The sequence below is a fragment of the Colobus angolensis genome, unplaced genomic scaffold (assembly GCF_000951035.1).
Source record: "Colobus angolensis palliatus isolate OR3802 unplaced genomic scaffold, Cang.pa_1.0 Scaffold71, whole genome shotgun sequence".
In the NCBI taxonomy this organism is placed as follows: Eukaryota; Metazoa; Chordata; class Mammalia; order Primates; family Cercopithecidae; genus Colobus; species Colobus angolensis.
This window is the reverse complement of record NW_012120821.1, coordinates 10,433,996-10,453,019: the sequence shown is the minus strand read 5'-3', so window position 1 is coordinate 10,453,019 and position 19,024 is coordinate 10,433,996. Positions and strand designations below refer to the sequence as shown.

The window sequence follows — 19,024 nt, the reverse complement described above, 5'->3', positions numbered from 1 at the left end:
AAAAAAAAAAAAAAAATTACTCATGCACAGTTAATTCAGAAAACAAAAAGCTGAAGTCTTCACAGTTTTTCTTCTGATTCCCTTGAGAATAAATTGATCTGAAAATGCTTGGAACATATTTTACCTTCTTAGAAATATGTAAATGATAGTCATAATATCAAAGTATTAACAACTTTGTAGAAAAAAATAACCAGCACTGAGGGTATTTATGACGTGCCAGGCATAAGTACATTTAGACACACTAATTCATTTAATCCTTGCAACAGTCCTGTGAAGTAGGTACTGTTACTTTCTCCCATTTTACAGGTGAGGAAACAGCAAGGGTCATACAATCAACAGTAAAGCCAGCAGTCAAACCCCATCATCCTAACTCTGAAGAACTTGTTCTCTCAGAACCATCTCACATCCCTGGCCCCAGGACATTTTTGATGGTGATCCTTACTTTAGCCCACGCAGAAGGGCAATAGCTGAAACGAGTTTTAAGGTTCCATCTTAATAGGTGAGTAGAAGAAATTTTCCAAAGGAAGGATGAAGAAATAAGAATTATAACAGAGAGACAGTCTGTCTCTTTCTCACACACACACACACAGGCACACACGAATAGGTGTATGGAGGTAGGAGTTGACCCCTTCCCAGAAGTGAAGGAAATGTTCTTTACCTTTATGCACATCCAGATTGAGATTGGGAAAGTTATAACTGTGAATAAGAATGAGAATGCCACCAAAATCCATCCGCAAGGTCCAAGGCCCTTACTGGGGCTGTCTGTTGAAAACAAAAAATATACAACTCTTACAACTGTTACTAGCATAATCACCACCATCTTCATCCTTACCATTTGCTGAACACCTATGTGCTTGGCATTACACCAGCTGTTTTACATGAATTTCCCCATCTAATCCTCATATAGCCCTGAAATGTAGGCACTACTTTCCTTTATCTATGTAATGCCAAACACAAGTATATTTCCACATTACTCACTACTTTATTCAGCAAACATTTATTAAGCATCTACTATTTATTAGGCCCTCTGCTTTGTACTGAAGTGATAACAATGAATAAGACCCAACCCCAGCTTTCAGGGTGAAAGTTTAGTGGGAAAGTCAGACAAACACATAATTATAATATTAGGTGGTAAGTACAGATATAGAGTATCTGTTCAGAATATTTCGAAGACACATAATGAGTTAACTCATGCAGTTAGGATGGAGGTGAGAATGGAACGGGGTGGGGAGGTGATGGTGGCTGTCTGAGTTTCTTGCAGTATGCAATGGTAAGAAAATAACAATGAAAAGAAAGTGGAGGCTGGGCGTGGTGGCTCACGCCTGTAATCCCAGCACTTTGGGAGGCCGAGACGGGTGGATCACTTGAGGTCAAGAGTTTGAGACCAGCCTGATCAACATGATAAAACCCCATCTCTACTAAAAATACAAAAATTAGCTAGGCATTGTGGCGAGTGCCTGTAATCCCAGCTACTGGGAAGGCTGAGGCCAGAGAATTGCATGAACCCAGGAGGTGGAGGTTGCAGTGAGCCGAGATTGCACCACTGCACTCCAGCCTGGGCAACAGAGGAAGAGTTTGTCAAAACAAAAAAAAAAAGGCTGGGCATGGTGGCTCAAGCCTGTAATCCCAGCACTTTGGGAGGCCAAGACGGGCGGCTCACGAGGTCAGGAGATCGAGACCATCCTGGCTAACACGGTGAAACCTCGTCTCTACTAAAAATACAAAAACTAGCCGGGCGAGGTGGCGGGCGCCTGTAGTCCCAGCTACTTGGGAGGCTGAGGCAGAATGGCGTAAACCCGGGAGGCGGAGCTTGCAGTGAGCTGAGATCCGGCCACTGCACTCCAGCCCGGGGCGGGGGGACGAGACTCCGCCTCAAAAAAAAAAAAAAAAAAAGAAAAGAGAGAGAAAGAATGAAAGAGAGAAAGAAAAGAAAGAAAGAAGGAAAGAAAGATGGAAAGAAAGACCGAAAGAGAGAGAAAGAATGAAAGAGAGAAAGCAAAGACAAACAAAGCAAAGCAAAGAAGAAAAGAAAAGGGAAAGAGGGAAAAGGCATTAGAGCATTTTAGCTAGGAGTACAATATGATTAAAGGTGAAAACCATATGGTATGAGTATAAAGTTGTTTAGAACCTCTTTTTAAAAATTACACCTGTAAAATATTTCATTAGGTTTATGCAGCATCATTTATTGCCCACTTCCTGATTGCACAGGTTGATTTCTCAGTGCTATAAACAGTGTTGTAATGAACATCTTTGTACATAGTTTTCCTCTCACATTTCTAATTGCTTCCTGTTCCTGTAATATGAAACAGCTTTTCCGTCTGATTACAAAGGTAATGTTGCAAAAAATTCACAGAGTATAACAAAGGAGGGAAAAATTACTTTAAATTCAGAGGTATTTTGGTATATTCTTTGAAAACTTCCCTTGTGTACACACCATATTTTTAAATTATTTATTTATGTATTCATTCATTTATTTTTGAGACAGTCTTGCTCTGTTGCCCAGGCTGGAGTGCAGTAGACAATCTCACCTCACTGGAACTTCCACCTCCCGGGTTCATGCGATTCTCCTGTCTCAGTCTCCTGAGTAGCTGGGATTACAGCCACCCGCCACCACGCCCACCTACTTTTTGTGTTTAGTAGAGACGAGGTTTCACCACGTTGGCCACGCTGGTCTCGAACTCCTGACATCAAATGATCTGCCCACCACGGCCTTCCAAAGTGCTGGGATTACAGGCATAAGCCACTGCGCCCAGCCTTAAATGATATATTTTTTTAAATAAATAAATAAATAAATTTTGTAACCTATTTTTCTCCCCTGTAGCTATTTCTCTTTCACCTTCTTTTTTGGCCTTCGTGGCTATGCATTTGTGTTTTTGAAGTCACACTTGCATAAAGTTTAAAAAGTCAAACCATTCTATAAGATTAGTACAAAAAAGGGCCTTCCCATGCTCACCTCCTCCAATTTCCTCCTCCTCAAAAACATTTGCTACTTTGACCATTTTGATATCTACCTCCATGTTTCTAAATAATATGCTTTGCGGCTGGGTGCAGTGGCTCACGCCTGTAATCCCAGTACTTCGGAGGGCTGAGAAGGGAGGATCCCTTGAGCCTAGGAGTTTGAGCCTAGCCTGGGCAACATAGGGAGATTCTTTCTCTACTTTAGAAAATAATAATAATAATAATATGCTTCTGCCAGGCATGGTGGCTCACACCTGTAATCCCAGCACTTTGGGAGGCCGAGATGGGAGGATTGCTTGAGCTCAGGAGTTTGAGACCATTATGGGCAACCCATCTCTACTTGAAACTTTAAAAAAAAATTAGCTTGGTGTGGTGGCACACACCTGTAGTTCCAGCTACTGAAATAGGGGGATTGTTTGAGTCTGAGAGTTCATGGCTGCAGTGAGCAGTGATTGCACCCCAGCCTGGGCAACAAAACGAGGAAAGGGAGGGGAGGGGAGGGGAGGGGAGGGGAGGAAGGAAGGAAGGAAATGCTTGTTTTGTTACTTCTTGCTTTTTCAGTTTTGAGGACTATTAACTTTCTACTACAGAAAAGGATTTAGTTCTCTTTCCTCCCTCTTACCCCCACCACATACTTATACCCATCTTTCCAATATAATTACATCATAACTTCATTTAGATCAATGTGAGATTTTATATTATGAATTTATAAATGCAATTCAAAGCTAAGCCAAGTAGTGAGGTATCACTGGTTTTCTCTTCCTGTACCATTTTTGTTTTTTCTGGAGTTACTGCCTTATTTTTTCCCTTTGTTCAGTTTTCAATGTACTTATTGATCCAACCTTAAATCAATTGCCTAAATTTCCTCTCAAAGGGGTCAGGTATACTATCAATTGTATCTTCTGAAAGAATTCTCTCTCAGAGCCTTGTGTGGACTTCCCTCATCTGGTGTGCACGGCTATCATTCTGCAGTTGCTTTCACCATCCATCATCCCGGGAACTCCCATCACGCCATACGTTGTGTTCCTATTTTCTGTATCCAGTGTCATCGTTATTTTTAGTTTGCTTTTCCTTTCTGTAGAGGACATAGGGACTGAGAAGGCCAAGGGATATAACAAGTTTTCTTATCAACCACTTGGAAGGCTTCTGCTGCATTTTCAGGAGCTATTTTAATGACAGAGGGGAGAAAAGGTATGCCAGGCACATGTTACTGCTCAGAAGAAAGGGAAAAATGGCAGTAAGATGGGGCTTGGAATAAATAGGAGGCGAAGAAATAAGCAGAGTGTTCAGGCTGGGAACATGGGAGAAGAGAAACCCATGTTGGCACCCACGTCAAGTGCTCTAAAACATAGGATGAAAAATCAGAAATATAGTGAGTACTTGGGTTGTACGTGACTTTGTAATTTTCTGATCCTGTGTCATAGTGTGAGGTAAATGTTTTCACGTATACTTAAATAAAATGATCTAAAGTAATCCTGGAGGTTTCTAAGTTATAATTTAGGGGGTACACACATACTCATCGAGAGAATATTCAAAGCAGAGCCATAGGACTGTTTGTGAAGAAAACTATCTAGTACTACCATAACTGATCATAACAACAGTGGCTGTTTTGAGGGGTTTTCTATATCCCAGGCAGTTTTTAAAGTTACTTTAGGCATGTATCTCATTTAACTATTACGACAGCTTGTGAGGGCATTTTTAACTCCCTTTTACCAATGAGTTAACTAAAGCAACATTTAACTTCCTGGAAGTCACACAACGGAGGACCTGGGACTCAAATATGGGTCATCTTACTCCAAAGCCCGTGTTCTAAATTTAACCCTGAATAAAAAAATCTTCATTAAGGATGTTTTCATGGTTGAAGCACTTTCTCAAGATGGTATCCAAACCGGGAAAGCATGGCTGGAGTTCTGAGAATGAAATCTGATATTTTCACAGAGGAAGTCTTCTTCATGCCAGCCATGCCTATTTATAGCAAAAGACAGTTTCAAGGCTCTGTGACAGACATAGGTCTAGGTTTCCAGGGTGAAATGAATTCCAAACAAGGACAGACTGACCACAAATACTATTTATCTGATATCATTTGGTGCCTTTTCAAATACTGTTCAAGTTTTCCATAACATACTAGAGTAAAAACTCCCTGAGGGCAGGGATGTTGCTTATTCACTTTTATATTCTCAATGTCTAGCACACTATCCTGCATAGAGTAGATATAAAATAAAATACTTCTCAGCAAGTTTTCTAGCTAGATATGTTTTTTTCTTTCCTTTGAATCTTGATAGCATTTTTTGAAAATTATCTTATGGCACTTATATCTTGTCTAATCTTTTATTTTGTATTTATTTTCAATTGACCTTCCAAAGTGGATTTTAATCTTTTATTATTTTTTAATCTAATATTTTAATTCCTTGTGCATTTATATCCCTTATTACACTGAGATTCCCTGAGAATGAGGAGTAACTGTGTTTGAATTTCAGTTCTGATACTTCTTAGTTGCATGATCTTTACCTCTTTGAACCTTAGTTTCCTTACCGGTGAAAAGTAAAGATTAGTAGGCTGGCCTTGTAGAATACAGATAATCATTGGTAAATTTAGATGATAGTTTTCTGCAATCCTTCTATTTTACTTAACTGTTTGTATCTTCATGAAGAAAAATGGGAAAACAGCACTTAACCCTTTTTGATCAAAAGCCTCTTAAACAATTTAATTTGCCCTTTGCTTCATATCTGCCCCCAGTCTGGCTAGGCTGGGACATTCAAAGATGCTCAAGAAGTTCATTTATGAGGAGATCTACATGAGGACAAGCCAAAAAGTTCAGCCCAGTTTTTTTGTGTCAGTTCCCATTGTCACACTGTGTTTTTGAAAACCCCAGATGTGCATATGGGATTGCAAATCACCAGGAACAAGGAATTATGTACACATTTTGAAAACTGGATTTGGTCTTTCACATATCAAATGCTTGGCTAGAAATAATCAGTGTATACACTGGGAAATGGCACTTTCATATTTTTCTAATGCCTTTAAAATGAAAGTATCCTATCTTCAGCTCTTAAAATTCTTCGCCACCTGGTTACACCTTAAAAAGGTACACAGTACCTAAGTTGGGAATGCATCACTAGAGTTCTGAGAATGAAATCTGATGTTTTTACAGAGGAAGCCCTCTTAATTCCAGCTGTGCCTATTTATGGCACGTTGTGCTATAAATGTGTAGCTCAGAGGTGAGGCTTAAACTCTAGCAGGCTTATAAATGAACTCTTAGTCATCTACCACTTCTGGGAATAAAAGAAATTCTCACTCACTAAAATCTCATGAAATTCATTTACTTGAAGTTTCCCACGTATTACTTTAGGACTGAATCCTTCCTACCAGTTTCATGGGGAAAGGGACAAATAGTGATATTTTGGTTAATACACTTGTTGATATTTTGCTGGGTGAGAACATTCCTAAAAATTAGGGATCCTATGATACTTGGTTGTAAATACTACTTTACCATAGTTTAGAGCAACGGTCCCCAACCTTTCTGGCACCAGGGACCAGTTTCGTGCAAGACAATTTTTCCATGGGAAAGGGTGGGGGAGCATGGTTTTGTGATGAAACTGTTCCACCACAGATCATCAGGCATTAGGTTCTCATAAGGAGCACACAACCTAGATCCCTCACATGTGCAGTTCACAACAGGGTTTGTGCTCTTATGAGAATCTAATGCTGCTGATCTGATCCATCTGTGGCCTGGGAGTTGGGGACCCCTGGTTTAGAGTATTTTTTTTCTTTTATTACCAAAATGGCAGTAGAATAAACTTTTAATTAATCAAAGAAGGGTCTGAATATGGACATAAGCCTATACATTTGAATTTTTGTATTGAACATTCAAGTTGGGCTTACCTCCAGGAAACTCACATACATTTTCTAAAATTGCTTTTTTACTTTAAGAGCATAAGTTACTACAAAAATTAGAAATAATAGCTCAACAACCAGAAAAATTATCTATACTTTATGTCTGGATTTTTTTTCCTTGATATACGTCTTTTAAACCTTTTCTAGCCTACATTTTTTCAATAATGAAAGAATGGTACACACAGTGATTTAAAATATTCTCCCTCCCATCCATGTTACGAACATTTTTTCATTATCAGTACATATTCTTTATCATTATTAAAGATTAACTAATTCCATTGTTTCATATGATGAAATTTGTTGTGTCCAAATTTCTCACTTAGAAACTGCTGCATTGAATATACTTTTAGCAATGCTTCTGTACCTGCTTATTTCCTATGTAAATTAATTTTTCCGAAGAGATGAAATTATACAACTCTTAAAATTCTCTCATTCTAAAGGTATCGCCACAATGTAGCTCCTCCTTGCACACATGAGTATTTATAATGTTTACAAAAATCTGTGAAGAGGGTGTAAAATATGCCTCCTGAAGTTCCAAAGTAATAAGGCTAAAGACCTTGTAGGAAGAAACAAAAGAAAACCAACCAAACCATGAAACAAATGAAAAATGACAAGTTGTGTAGTAATTTCTGTTGGGTAAGCTTCTGGAAAGGCAGTTAAACATTCTTTCCAAGATGACAACACAGGCTGATTAGTCCAGAGGGCTGTAGTTGTTCCCGTTCCCCATCAGCTGATTTACTTTCAGATCTATTAACCTTAGCGCTACTGGAAATCATGTGGAGTAATAAATCCATTCATTACTGAGACTTTATTATCGTCAAGTTCAAAAGATAACTGGATTTCCTCCGCTTAGAATCTGACTGAGAGTCATAAGCATTATTGTACACAAAAAGGAAAGGATGGGCTAAGGAATTACTGAAATACCTAAACTGCAACAGTTAATGGACACTTTTTCCTTCTGCCTTCACAGAGTGCAAATAAAACACTTTATGTGGTAAATTGATGAGACCAGTCCCGCCTGGGTGGGGCAAGACAGAAGGGCTGGAAGTTTAGTCTCAAAAACACATGCTATTCAGTTGTAGCAGCACTTTTTAGGGGTAACAGTAGGTCAAATTGAAAAGTCTTGGCCAATTTTTTAACTTTCTTCTTAAAAACATATGTATTCAGGATTAACTGTTACTTTTGGCCACTATGATACTTCATCAGAAATTCTTTGTCAGGATTGGCAGACTTTTCCTGTAAAGAACCAGGAACTAAATATTTTGGGCTTTGCAGTCTGTTGCAACTACTCAACTCTACTTTTGCAATGCAAAAGCAGCCATAGATAGTACCTACATAAACAGCACAGCTGTTCCAGTGAAACTTAATTTATGGACACAAATCTAAATTTCACACAATTTTCATGTGTAATGAAAAAGTATTCTTTTGTTTTTTAAAAATCATTTAAAAATATAAGAGCTATTTCATAACTTGTGGGATATACAGAAACAGAGTCAGCTGGATTTGGACAATGGGCTGTTACACGCTGTTCCTGTTTTATGTCAGCCAACTATTTATTTGAGGAGGAAGACTTGCATAAATTAAATAATGCATTTGATCTTTCTTCCAGCTATTCAAATAAGGGTACACTTCCCAGCTTCTCAGTTTCTCTCTTTTGCTTATTTTGAAACAAGGCCTTTATAAGGCCAGATAAACAAAAACTCCTGGTGAAAATAAGCAAAAGGGCAGGTAGAATAAGTGAATATAAATTCCTCTTCAATTAATCAAATGTTTACTATAAGTAAGTTTTTCAAATGACTGGAATTTTAGGAGAAAAAGACAAAGAAGGGAAGGGCATAACAGAAGTGAAGGAAAATAAGAGAAATAGAAGGAGTAAAAATGGAAGAAACAAAAATGAAGACAGCATCCTACAATGAGAGATAGATTTAAAAAGCTATAAGTAAGACAGAGGCAGAGTTTACCACATGGTAGGGTCTTGATAAATATGTGTTAAAAAATGGTAATGTTTAATTAGAGATCACAACTTGCAATTCCTTTAAGGGAGACGATTTCAAAGCAAACAAGCACACATTATAGCCTGCCTTTCAAATTAATATTTTAATTAGGCACAGCTTAGCTGTTCAGATGCCCTTATCCTTAAATCTCTACAGAAGAAATTATTCTCTGGGCTAGAGTAGCTACAGGCCAGATGGTATCAAGTTAAAAACCATGAGTGAAGACTGTAACTTTTCCTCCCTGTTAAAATCCATCTATAGGTATAAACACTAGACCAAAATAGCTGATACTGATGAAGCACTATGTGGTTTGAATTATAAAGCTTAAAATGTGTTTACTATGAAATACTAAGGAAAACAAAAGAACTAATACTTCTAAGAAAGATTTGCAGTAACAGTTACTCTTTGCTCAGCTCAAAAAGAATAAGGAAAGTAAATAAGCATAAATGTCTTATTTCCTAAATATTTTAAGGATTTTCTGTAGTTTTCCTGCATTCAAATGTTTCAGGCCATACAAGAGGAAAAAAATATGTGAGAGCAACAGCAATAATTTTAAATTTGGACCTCTCAGTCTAAAATAACGCTGCAATAGCACTTTACCCTTTTAAAACAATATTTATCACACTTGTAATTATTATATTCAGTTGTCTGTCTTCATGAGATTTTGGTTTTATGAAAACAGTATAGCATAATGGGTTCCCAGATGGCTCAGCCACTTACTAGCTGTGTGATCTTGAGAAAGTACCTTGTTACTCAACTGTGCCTCAGTCTACCCATCTAAACACAGGGCTAATAAGAGTACCTCCTCAGAAGGTTAGTGTGATGAGTAAATAAGCTAATATGGAAGATACTTAGTGTACAACAGGTACTCAAAAAACATTTGTTAAATAGTTGCTGGATGAGTTGAGTGTGTTGTTTCTTTGGGGGAAGAGAGAGAAAAAAAAAAAAGACTGCCTCTTACATAAGACAAACTGAAACAGCAGACAGGATCCTGGGATACAGTACAGAACCATCTCCTGCCCCAAGCAGTTGTCAGTTGCTTTCCTCAAGTGTTTTCTTTTTTTTTTTTTTTTTTGAGACGGAGCCTCGCTTTGTCGCCCAGGCTGGAGTGCAGTGGCCGGATCTCAGCTCACTGCAAGCTCCGCCTCCCGGGTTTACGCCATTCTCCTGACTCAGCCTCCCGAGTAGCTGGGACTACAGGCGCCCGGCCACCTCGCCCGGATAGTGTTTTGTATTTTTTAGTAGAGACGGGGTTTCACCGTGTTAGCCAGGATGGTCTCGATCTCCTGACCTCGTGATCCGCCCGTCTCGGCCTCCCAAAGTGCTGGGATTACAGGCTTGAGCCACCACGCCCGGCCGTGTTTTCTTTAAAAAAAAAAAAAAATAAGACCTTTTCCAACTGTGAGGTTAGAGAATTCAGGAAAGTAGAAGAATGGGCTGAACATGGCCCACGTCTGGAAGCACCAAAACATTTATGTTCAGGAAAACTGAAGAGAAAAACAATTTCATAATGGGTATTAAGTTAATTAAATTTCATCTAGACCTGAAATACATGAAAATAGAACAAAAACCTCCCACTTTTTAAGTTGTTTTTTTTTTTTTTCCAGCTCTTTTACTTGGACATCTTAAAATTATCCACAATTAAGTTTTTCTCATATAAGTATTTGGAGGGTAACATCATTTTCATTTAAAAATGGGAAATGGAAGCAGAAGAAAACTAGATGATAAGGTTCTCAGTTCTTCACTGTGATTAACAGCCAAGCAGTGGCTAAAAGCTTGCATTTTTGGTGTTAGATTCCAAATCTACCACTAAATTTTCTTATCAGTAAAATGGGGGAAAAGAACAGTACTTCTTTCACTCAGTTGTTGTGAAGATAAAATGAGAAAATATGTAAAGGACTTGACACTTAGGAAGTATTCAACAAGCAGTAGCCATTATTATTACTACAACTTTAAGATCACTATTGATAAGTTTAGAAGAAGAAACTCTTTATGAAGTGAATTACCTTTTGGGATCTGGGCACTATGGAGAAAATATCAACTAACAATCTGCTTGGGGACCGTATCTCTGGAGGAGAAACAGACCACACTTCGGGCAGTAAGTCAGCGTTCTAAATTTTCTTGGACCATCCTTCATACAAATCTCTTAAGTGATGGTAGAGTGATCTCAACCCAAAGCTTTTAATTCTAAATTCCACTCCCATTTCACTATACTCTACTACCTCACCATAGTGCTCACTTTAACTGGACCACAAGTTCGGTATAGTTTTCATTGTCTGAGACTTTAGGACTTTATCGGTTGTATCTTCAAGGATAATCTTTGAAATGTGAGGCCAAATGCTTGGAGTTCAAGTTTCTTTCCTAGTCCCGGCAAATAGAGAAAGATTAAAAAAGAATGTAGCAACAAATGTGTGTCAATAGAAAATTATCTATTGACACACACTTGTTGCTACATTCTTTTTTAATTTTCTATTGACACACACTTCTTTCTTTCTACTAACCATGACCTCTAACTTCTCTTTCCATGCTTTAATTAATAAAAGGAGATTTCTTATTAGGGACAATATATTATCTTGGCAATTATAATCCTTTTATTGATAATATAAACCCAGACAAATAGTCTATCTGTAATAATATATAATAAACATAATGGCTGTGCCCTAAAATCAACAGCTTGGGCCGGGCACGGTGGCTCACGCCTGTAATCCCAGCACTTTGGGAGGCCGAGGCAGGCGGATCACGAGGTCAGGAGATCGAGACCATCCTGGCTAACACGGTGAAACCCCGTCTCTACTAAAAAATACAAAAAACTAGCCGGGCAAGGTGGCGGGCGCCTGTAGTCCCAGCTACTCGGGAGGCTGAGTCAGGAGAATGGCGTAAACCCGGGAGGCGGAGCTTGCAGTGAGCCAAGATCCGGCCACTGCACTCCAGCCCGGGGGACAGAGCGGGGGGGGGGATGGACACAGAGCGAGACTCCGTCTCAAAAATCAACAGCTTGGATTATAACAAACTTAATAAAATCCATGGTAAAGAGAAAAACTGCTCCACCAACATAAGGTTAAGGCAAACACTTAATGTTATTTACTCCATGGGGATTTTTATCTTCCTGCCTGCTTCCTTTTTCTTTCAACAAATGTTTTTGTATACCTACTATATACTTGATACTGGGCTACTACAGTGAAGAAGGACACAATCTCTTTCAAAAGTGTGGTCTAAAGACCAGGCATGGTAGCTCATGCCTGTTGTCCCAGCACTTTGGGAGGCTAAAGTGGGATCGCTTGAGTCCAGGAGTTTTGAGACCAGCCTGGGCAACAGAGTAAGACCCCGTCTTTACAAAAAATTAAAAAATTAGCTGGGTGTGGTGGTGCATACCTGTAGTCCCAGCTACTCGAGGGGCTGAGGGGGGAGGATCACTTGAGGCTGCAGTGAGCTATGACTGCACCATTGCACTCCAGCCTGGGCGACAGAGCAAGACCTTGTCTCAAAAAGAAAAAGTGTGTTTAGTTATAGGAGGGGAGGGGAAGATGAGTCAAACTGATAAACATATTATGTAATAAACATTATGATAGAGATATGCACAGGATACCAGACAGACGCAGAGAAAGGGTATTCACTTTTTTGTAATTTCAATAGTTTTCAGGAAATTGCTTTTCCATGCCTTCTTAAAAAAACTGATTTTGAATCCCATCTGTATCACTTTATCAACATCTTTAATTTTTTTTTTTTTTCTCAAAGCTGACTAGGAATCAGTGACTGTCTTTTACCATGTAAAATTTATACCATCAAGTGGCACCAAAAATCTATTTAATCATAAATAAATATGCCCGTTTTGAAGACTTGGTCTTCCATAAGTTAATTTATGACCACTGATGGAATAACTCAGATTAATTATTGAAGAAGTTACAAAGTTCTCTCCGATCTGATTGGCTATAACAACTGAAATAAACAATCAGTCTCGTGATTCTTCTTATTTTCAGACATTCTCCCAAAGGGTTTTATTTGGTTGACATGGCTCTTAATTACAACGATACATTCTTTGCAATTCACTTGCATTATTTCATTACAAAGTGAATGCACTGCCTTTAAGAGAAACTAATTTTGCCCTAGGTCTGGTCCTATTTACCTACCTAGCACTAATTCTCAGCAAAGACAAAGAGGCAGAGTTTAGGCTTGTATAATTCCACTGCTTCCTTCACAAGCAGACCTCTGGAAGTCATCACTGAAGCTGTGTTCCTCCAGGCTTTTTTTGTTTATTGTCTCTCAACTTCAGTAAAGTACTGAAGTTAGACAAGGTTCTACATTTTGGTATCCATCTCTGGGATAGGGAAAATGGTTCAGAAAATCAGATAGCCGGGGTTTGAAACCAGGCTGAAAATTTTAGAAACTGTGTGATTTTACCACATGAGCCTTAGTATCCTTATTGTGAAATGGTGAATAATGACTTTTTCCTTGTGGAGCTGTTACAGAATGCAATTAAATAATGTTTGTAAAGCACTTAAACTGTGTTTTGGCACAGGCAAAGCATTCAATAACCTCTATTTAATAAATTCCAGCAATAGCTTTGCTAGTAGTGTCAAATTTCTAAGGTTTACATTAAAAAAAAAAAACAGACTATGCAAAATTTTATTTGTATGTCTAATTTTTGAGAGGAAGCAGTGGTTTTCATTAGATCTTGAAAGATTTCTGCCTAAAAAATAGTTAAGTGTAGAACCAAGAAAAAAAACTGGAAGTTAAAAACTCATCTGTGACCACTCATCTGTAAATAAACATTAAGTACAAAGATCATGTTGATTCCCAAAGAACTCCAAGCAGATTTCCCACTGCAGTTTCCCACCAGGAGGTCCGGACATTGAGGAATGCATCCTAATACCCACTTTCTTATCTAGGAAAAGACAACTATCAAAAAGACAGTTACCGCCCATTATTTTCCTATTCAGGTTTTAGAATCAGTCAAATCTAGATTTAAATACAAGCTATGTGACTTTAAGTAATTTAACTTCTTTGACTATCAGTTTCATCAAGTACAATACAGGGATTAGAATACCTACCACATCATCTGTTGTGAAGATTCAATAAAATAATATATACATAAAATATGTGGCACTGGGGGGTCGCGGTGGCCCACGCCTGTAATCCCAGCACTTTGGGAGGCCGAGGCGTGTGGATCATTTGAAGTCAGGAGTTTGAGACCAGCCTGACCAACATGATGAAACCCCATCTCTACAAAAAATACAAAATCAGCCGGACATGGTGGTGCACACCTGTAATCCCAGCTACTTGGGAGGCTGAGGCAGGAGAATCACTTGAACCTGGGAGGCAGAGGTTGCAGTAAGCTGAGATTACACTCCAGCCTGGGCAAGAAAAGCAAAACCCCATCTCAAAAAAAAAAAAAAAAAAAAAAAAAGTGGCACGGAGCCTGGCCTATTTAGTTTCAGTTTTTGTTGTTGTGGTTGCTATTATTCTCATCAACTCCTCCCTATTACACTCTCCATTTGGGAAGATAATCCTGCAACATTCTTAGTAGAGAAAAAGTGAGGAATAAAGATTTCTATAATTCCTTTGATGCTCCTGGGAAGGAATTGAACACATGGATTCCTGGACAAGGGAAATGGAACTTACAGGTAGGATGCAAGGATAAAGCTGGCTTTACGAATAATCAGAATAGATGACTCCAATGTAGTGTTCTTTGCGGGGTCCTGGAAAGGACCACCCAGCCCTCTAAATTGCTTTCACTGCCACCCTGCCTGAAATTTCATCTTTAGAAACACTGGATCACTAAGAGTTCCTCAGTGAATACACCTGAGAGGTCCACCACCTCTCTTTATTAGAATCCCCTCTCCAGAGTACCAGTTTCTCCACAGGGTAAGGAGACTGAGCCACTCGCAACTCCTGCCTTTAAGACTGGGAAGGGAGGGTGGAGGTGAGGGTGGGAGAACTCAGGGTTCCTGGCGAGGAACAAAAGCCGGGAAGGAGAGTTCTCCAAAACGCAGAGGAAAGCGGAGGGGGAAAAATGGGGCAGAAAGTGGAGCTAGAAAGAGAGGTGAGAAGAAAGTCAGAGAGACTTCTTCCTTCTGCAAATCGGTCTAAGTTTCGGGAGGTGGGGTTGGGGGAGGAAGGGGTTCACCCTGGGGCCGGGCCAGGGCTGGGTGGGGAGGTGGCCTTCGAGAGGGTGAGTCGGGAAAGAAGGGGAGTAGGCAAAGGGTGAAATGTGGGGGTCCCGGACTCCGCCTTACTGGCTGCCAGTTCCCTCTGCGTTTCCTCGTCCGCGTGCGTGACACGAGATAGTGCAGCGCTAGCATGGGGCCTGGCATCTGGCGGCCGCGAGATAACCCGAGCCCGCGCTATGGGAAACGTGCCGCTGGCACCCTGCCACCCCTCCATCGTGACTCCAGTCTGCCAAACAGGGTTCGTGATGCTCAGTTTACTAGGGAGGAGCCGCGGCTTTGAGTTCTCGCCCAGCCCGAAGCAGCGGAGACTGGCCAGGAGCCCGGCTGTCAGACCGCGCAGCGCACCCTGCGGGCTTGTCCACGGGGGAGGGTCAGGGGACGCGGGGCTCACCCTTGAAGGAGTCGGGGAGCCGCTGGGCTTCGGAGTCCGCTGTGTGCCGCTTCTCGGCCATGCTGCCCGAGGCGCAGTGGCACTCCTCCGTCCTCGTCGCCAAACCCGGAGCCGCCGGGAATAACCTGAGGAGCCAGGGCCACAAGACCCAGATTGCCGCCCCGCCCCAATCGAGGTCCCGCCCCCGCGAGACTTGGCCAATCAAAGCCCAGGATCGAGGAGGACACACCTCCGACTCCCCGCCCTCCGGTCCCTCTACAGCGCTGCAGCTTCGCAGTCACTTACCGCTGGGTCTGTGGGCTGAGGGGCGTGGCCTGAGGGGCGAGAGCCCCCAAGGCTGTGGGTACAAGGCCCGGCCCCTGCACCGGAAGGGAGGCCGGAAGCCACGGGACGTGGAGCGAAGGGTGAGGATAGTGGGGAGGTGGCTGCAGAGGATGACCCGAGGAAAAAGTGCGAGTGAGGAAAAGTCGCCCTGCTGGGCAGAGGTACCGGACCAAGGCGCCTCCTATGGGCTGAGGAGTTAGAGGGAAGAAAATGACGCCCTGTCATGAAGGCGTGAGGTCCGAGTGAGCGGAGAAGACTGAGGGGCACCGAAGTGGCGGAAGTGAGAGCGCTGAGGTCAGCCTGAGCTGAGAGGGCCAGCAGATCAACCCCCAACCGAAGTGAACTAACTCGAGTGAGGAGTGTTAAGAAAATCAAAATGTATATACATTTGGAAAAGGAGAGGCGGCCGGGTGCGGTGGCTCACGCCTGTAATCCCAGCACTTTGGAAGGCCGAGGCGGGTAGATCACCCGAGGTCAGGAGTTCAAGACCAGCCTGGCCAACATGGCGAAACCCCCGTCTCTTCTAAAAATACGAAAATTAGCCGGGCGTGTGGCGCGCGCCTGTAATCCTAGCTACTCGGGAGGCTGAGGCAGTTGAATCACTTGAACCCGGGAGGCGGAAGTTGCAGTGAGCCGAGATGGCGCCACTGTACTCCAGCCTGGGCGACAGAGAGAGACTCCGTCTCAAAAAAACAAAGCAAAACAAAAAACAGGAGAGACTTTATTTCTTGTAAGGACTTACAGCCTACAAGGTGGCCATTCATCAGGCTGGGGAATGGCCAGGACCAGAGACAGGCACTTCGTCGGAGGAAGGGTTGGAGTAGCAGCTTTATGCTGAATAGCTTGGGTAAATATGCATATTCAGCAGGTGACAGGAGGAGCGATGAATATTCATGAGGGTGGTCCTGACGCATGCCTATTGAGCAAACATGCATGTAACATACAACCCATGTTCACTTTGGAGTGAAGAGTTACCATTTAAATGTTAAATGCCTGGGCTGCATGGTGACCTCCCCATCTCTACAAAAAGTAAAACAAAAATAACCAGGTGGGGTGGTGTGCGCTTGGGGTGCCAACTAGTCAGGAGGCTGAGGCGGGAGGATCACTTGAGCCCAAGAGATGGAGGCTGCAGTGATGTATGATCAGATCACTGCACTCCAGCCTGATAGACTGTAAAAAGTAATAATAATACATGTATTACAGTTAGACCCCATGCGTCAAAAGGTCTTTTCAGGACAGGAAAGTGTGCAAGTATGCAGTCTGTGTAAACTAGCCAGAGCCAGTCCATGGTCGGTGGTCTTCCTGTTAGGAGAAAGTTACTGAAATAAGCCTTTTGTCCCATTAAAGCTGTAGTGATGGCTGGTGGAATAGGGGTTCCATTAGTCCGCATCTGGTGGAGCTGCCAATTGTTTTAATATTGCTTATCTCGAGGCCAGTGCTTGTCAAGCTGCTAGAGTAAGAGAAAAACCTTGTGGCAGTTAGAACACAGTTTATTCTCTAAGTGAAGGGATGTATGCCTTAACCTTTACCTGGCATGACCTTAGGTATAATTTGTATATACTTTGGTATCTTATTGTCACAAAGAGTCTGTTCTGTCAGTCTTATGATCTGTGTTTTCACGTTAATGCTGGTCAGCTGTTGTGTCTACACTCCAATAGGATGAAGGTATAATGAGGCGTGTCTAACCTTCTGTCCTGTCATTGTCTGGGAACTCAGTTTTAAAGTTTTCCAGGCCGGGCGCGGTGGCTCAAGCCTGTAATCCCAGCACTGTGGGAGGCCGAGACGGGCGGATCACGAGGTCAGGAGATCGAGACCATCCTGGCTAACACAGTGAAACCCCGTCTCTACTAAAAAAAAAAAAATACAAAAAAAAACTAGCCGGGCGTAGTGGCGGGCGCCTGTAGTCCCAGCTACTCGGGAGGCTGAGGCAGGAGAATGGCGTAAACCCGGGAGGCGGAGCTTGCAGTGAGCTGAGATCTGGCCACCGCACTCCAGCCTGGGCGACAGAGCGAGACTCCGTCTCAAAAAAAAATAAAAAAAATAAAGTTTTCTGGAGTCCCTTGGCCGCAAGGGAGTCCATTCAGTTGGCAGTTGGTGGGGTCATTTATTCAAACAAAATCTTCTTGGAGCATCTTCCATGTGGCAGGGGGTATGCTAAGGGACTCGTGGAGTTTGCCTTATACTCTAGTGGGGAGATGGGCAACAAACAAGTAATTGAATCATTACACATGGTGAAGGGAGCTGTGAAAGGAATGGACTATTCGGAGAACAGCAAAGGTTAGGACAGGGGAACACCTCTCTAAGGAAGGGGCTTTGAGATGTCGCCTGAGAAATGAGAAGGAGCCAGTCTGGGGAAGAGGAATAAGTGGTGCAGGAGGTGGGAAAGGATATCCCAGGTAGAGGGAAAAGCATGTGCAAGGGCATTCCCAACCTCAAGCCTTCTCTCGGGTTGTGGCTGAAGACCTCACATTTGGAAAGTGGGCTGTGTTTGCATTAGACTCGTTCTATTGCACAATGTTCAAAGTATGTTAATGTACACAAGGTGCACTTATAAAAACATTCGATTTTGAAATAAGTACAGATTCACAGGAAGTTGCAACAACAGTACAGAGAGGTCACATGTCCCCTCTACCCAGTTTCCCCCAATAGTTACATCTTACTTAACTAGAGTATCAAAACCAGGAAATTGACAGTGGCACAAAATGTATTTATAGTTCTGTGCCATTTTAACATGTGTAGATTGATATAACCACAGTAATTGATACAGAACTATTCCATTACCACAAAGATCTCCCTCAGGAGGAGCACTTTTTTCTTCTTTTTTAATGTGCTCAATATTTGGCGGTGTACTACCCAACACCTTGTGGTGCTTAGGTCATATGAAATGGTAGACTTTCTCTCTGATTTTATAGCTTTGGAGCTTTGTAACTATCCAGGTGGAAACTGGAGCAGACACAACAGGTGTTAAGAGAGGCATTAAGATGATCTTTGCTTCCAGGAACAGGCTCCAGTGTGTGATCAAAACCTGACTCAGAGCTCGCAGTTGACTTCTAGTCAAATACTGGCCAAGAACTGTTTGTATTCCTGGGATGGAGTGCAGCTTGTGCAGTCACTTTGTTAGCCTTCTGCAGAAGATAAGGAGGGGAGTACAGTGATTTAATGATCCCTTCTCTCTAAATCATCCTTGAGAAAGTCCATAGCTTCATTTTTTCCATTCTGTAATGAATAAACCCTCGAGACATGAACTTCCCGTTTTTCCTGTCATTCCCAGGAAAGAGGAGCAAATGCACAAGAAG

The 19,024-nt window shown here is 41.7% G+C and overlaps 1 protein-coding gene across 3 annotated transcripts in view; it reads right to left on the bottom strand.

Annotated features, from left to right (window-relative positions):
• Positions 1–15,575, bottom strand: part of STOM (stomatin) — a 35,401-nt gene extending 19,826 nt beyond the window's left edge. For all 3 annotated transcript variants that reach the window (XM_011927389.1, XM_011927391.1, XM_011927390.1), the window contains exons 1-2: positions 15,405–15,575; positions 659–762 (exon numbers count right to left, since the gene is read on the bottom strand). In XM_011927389.1, coding sequence (XP_011782779.1) covers positions 659–762; positions 15,405–15,465 — 165 coding nt within the window. In that variant the 5' untranslated portion in view covers positions 15,466–15,575. The remainder of the gene's footprint in view (positions 1–658; positions 763–15,404) is intronic.
• Between the last annotated feature and the right edge of the window lie 3,449 nt (positions 15,576–19,024).